General features: G+C 24.8%; 1 protein-coding gene across 1 annotated transcript in view; it reads right to left on the bottom strand.

The window, feature by feature from the left end:
* Positions 1-2,158, bottom strand: part of LOC117178460 — a 9,484-nt gene that overhangs the window by 6,237 nt on the left and 1,089 nt on the right. Inside the window, exon 2 of the mRNA XM_033369887.1 lies at positions 127-328. Within this exon, the coding sequence (XP_033225778.1) occupies positions 127-328 (202 nt within the window). The remainder of the gene's footprint in view (positions 1-126; positions 329-2,158) is intronic.

Genomic DNA, 2,158 nt, shown 5'->3' with positions numbered 1-2,158 from the left:
AATTCCGATGAATTTGAAGCAGCTTCATATTTTTCATTCTGTAAACCCTAAAAATATTTATCTAATTTAGAAAGATTAGGTGAATAAACATTATATTTTTATCCAGTTTCGTTTGTTATCACTGACCTACATTGTCTTTATTCAAGATATCTCTCAACTGGAGCAAACCGTATCTTTTTCTTGTTTCCGAGGCGAGACACTCCGATGTGTTTTTTAATCCGAAAACACTGTTTTTACTTATTTCTTGTGTTAAACGTTTTTGAGATTTAATCACTTCGATTTCTGCAACGCGTATAAGATTAAGCGCTCCTTTATAATTTTCAATTTCCTAAATAAATATTTGGTAGATGTTAAAATTCAGGGGTTCTATTCAAATCCATAGTACCGAGCCATTAAAGTATTTCACATTTTTTAGAATAGCACTGTCCATATGTAAAACTAAATAACATTTTTCATTTGTGAAAGCACCTTTTTTAAACGATAGCTGCATTTTTAACCAAATACTTGAATTTCTATCTTATAACAAAAAATTTAACTAAAAAAGAAAAACTTTCAACCAAACATAGAAGTTTAATTTTTCAAATGAAATTATGAACCTTCTATTGGAATAGTTGAATTTAAAACCACAAAGAAATTTTGAAAGAGATCAATTTTCAACTAGTGTTGGAATATTCAACTGGATTAAGTAAATTTTCAGTTTAAAAAATCAATTTTCAACCAAGAAAATTAATTTTGTACAAAAAAAAAGTATTGTCAACAAAATGCATGAATCATCAAAGAAATAGTTGAATGTAGCTACATTAAATTGGTAATAAAATATTTGAAATTTGAATTAAAAAAAAAAACATTTTTAACAAAACAAAAAAAAAAGGAATTTTTGACAAAATAGCTACATTTTCCTACTAAGTGATACGTTTTAAACTGAAATTATAACTCTTCTACTGGAGTTGAATTTTAACCAAAAAGTTGAATTTTCGAAAAAGAATAAGTCTTCAACCCAAACTGTAATAGTTCAATTATCAGTTAAAGAAAACCACTTTTAATTAAAATAATTGATTTTTTAAACCGATTAGTTAATTTTTTAATGAAAGAGATCAATTTTCAACTAGTGATGAAATATTAAGATGGATTAAGTAAGTTTTTAGTTTAAGTAATTTATTTTGAACCAAGAAGATCAATTTTCTACCAAAAAGAGACGAATTTTCAACCAAATAGTTGAATTTTTAGTAGAAAAGAAAAGATAAATTTTTAACAAAAAATGAAATATTTACATCTTCGTTGAAAACTAATATTTTTCGATACCAAATACAGGAATTTTCAGTTTAAAAAACATTTTTTAACTAGAGATGAATTTTTAACGAACATAATGGAATATTCAACTGTATTAATTGAATTTCCAGTTAAAAAATGAATTTTCTACAAAAGAGATGAATTTTCAACTAAAATGATGGAATATTCAACTTTTAACTAAGAAAAACTTTTCAATCAAGAGAGAAGAAAAATTAACCAAACATTGATTTTTCAGTGCAAAAAATAATTTTACAAGCAAAAAATTTGAATTTTCAACAAAATAGTTAAATCAATAATATAAAGATACTTTTGCAAATTAAAAATATAAAAATCCCTGACACTTCCCGTCTTTTTCAGATATATAAAAATTTCCTGAAATACCCCCTACCCTCCTCTTAATTTGTTCGATATACGGAAAAAATATTCTGTAATTTTTTTTCTCGAAATTAACACAACTTTTGAAAATAAGAAGTACTTTTTATAAACTTTTTGTGAATTAAAGAATAGTCTTATCTTAAGGAGTATTCAAGAAATAATTTCCATCCAATAACTTTTAATGTTGACGCCCCCAATGCCATTTAAGCGTGCACGGAAATTGCACAAATAAAATGAAAATATCAGTTTTCTGTCAAATTCATGCTAAAGGCGGTCTTTTTTGAAATTTTTCCAACATGAATCATTTTTAATCGATAAATAATGATTTTCCAAGTATTTCAAAAATAATAAAAAATTTGTTAAACAATTATTTATTTAAACAAATTTTGTTCCCTCCGTGTAAATTGTGAAAGGTTAGTATCTTTCGGGATGAATTATACAAATTTGAAGTTTTTTTCAACATATTTTATTATTATTAAAGCAATTTTCATTC

Source organism: Belonocnema kinseyi, chromosome 8 (assembly GCF_010883055.1).
Source record: "Belonocnema kinseyi isolate 2016_QV_RU_SX_M_011 chromosome 8, B_treatae_v1, whole genome shotgun sequence".
Classification (NCBI taxonomy): Eukaryota; Metazoa; Arthropoda; class Insecta; order Hymenoptera; family Cynipidae; genus Belonocnema; species Belonocnema kinseyi.
The sequence above is the reverse complement of the archived record's forward strand: the minus strand, read 5'-3'. Positions and strand labels throughout refer to the sequence as shown.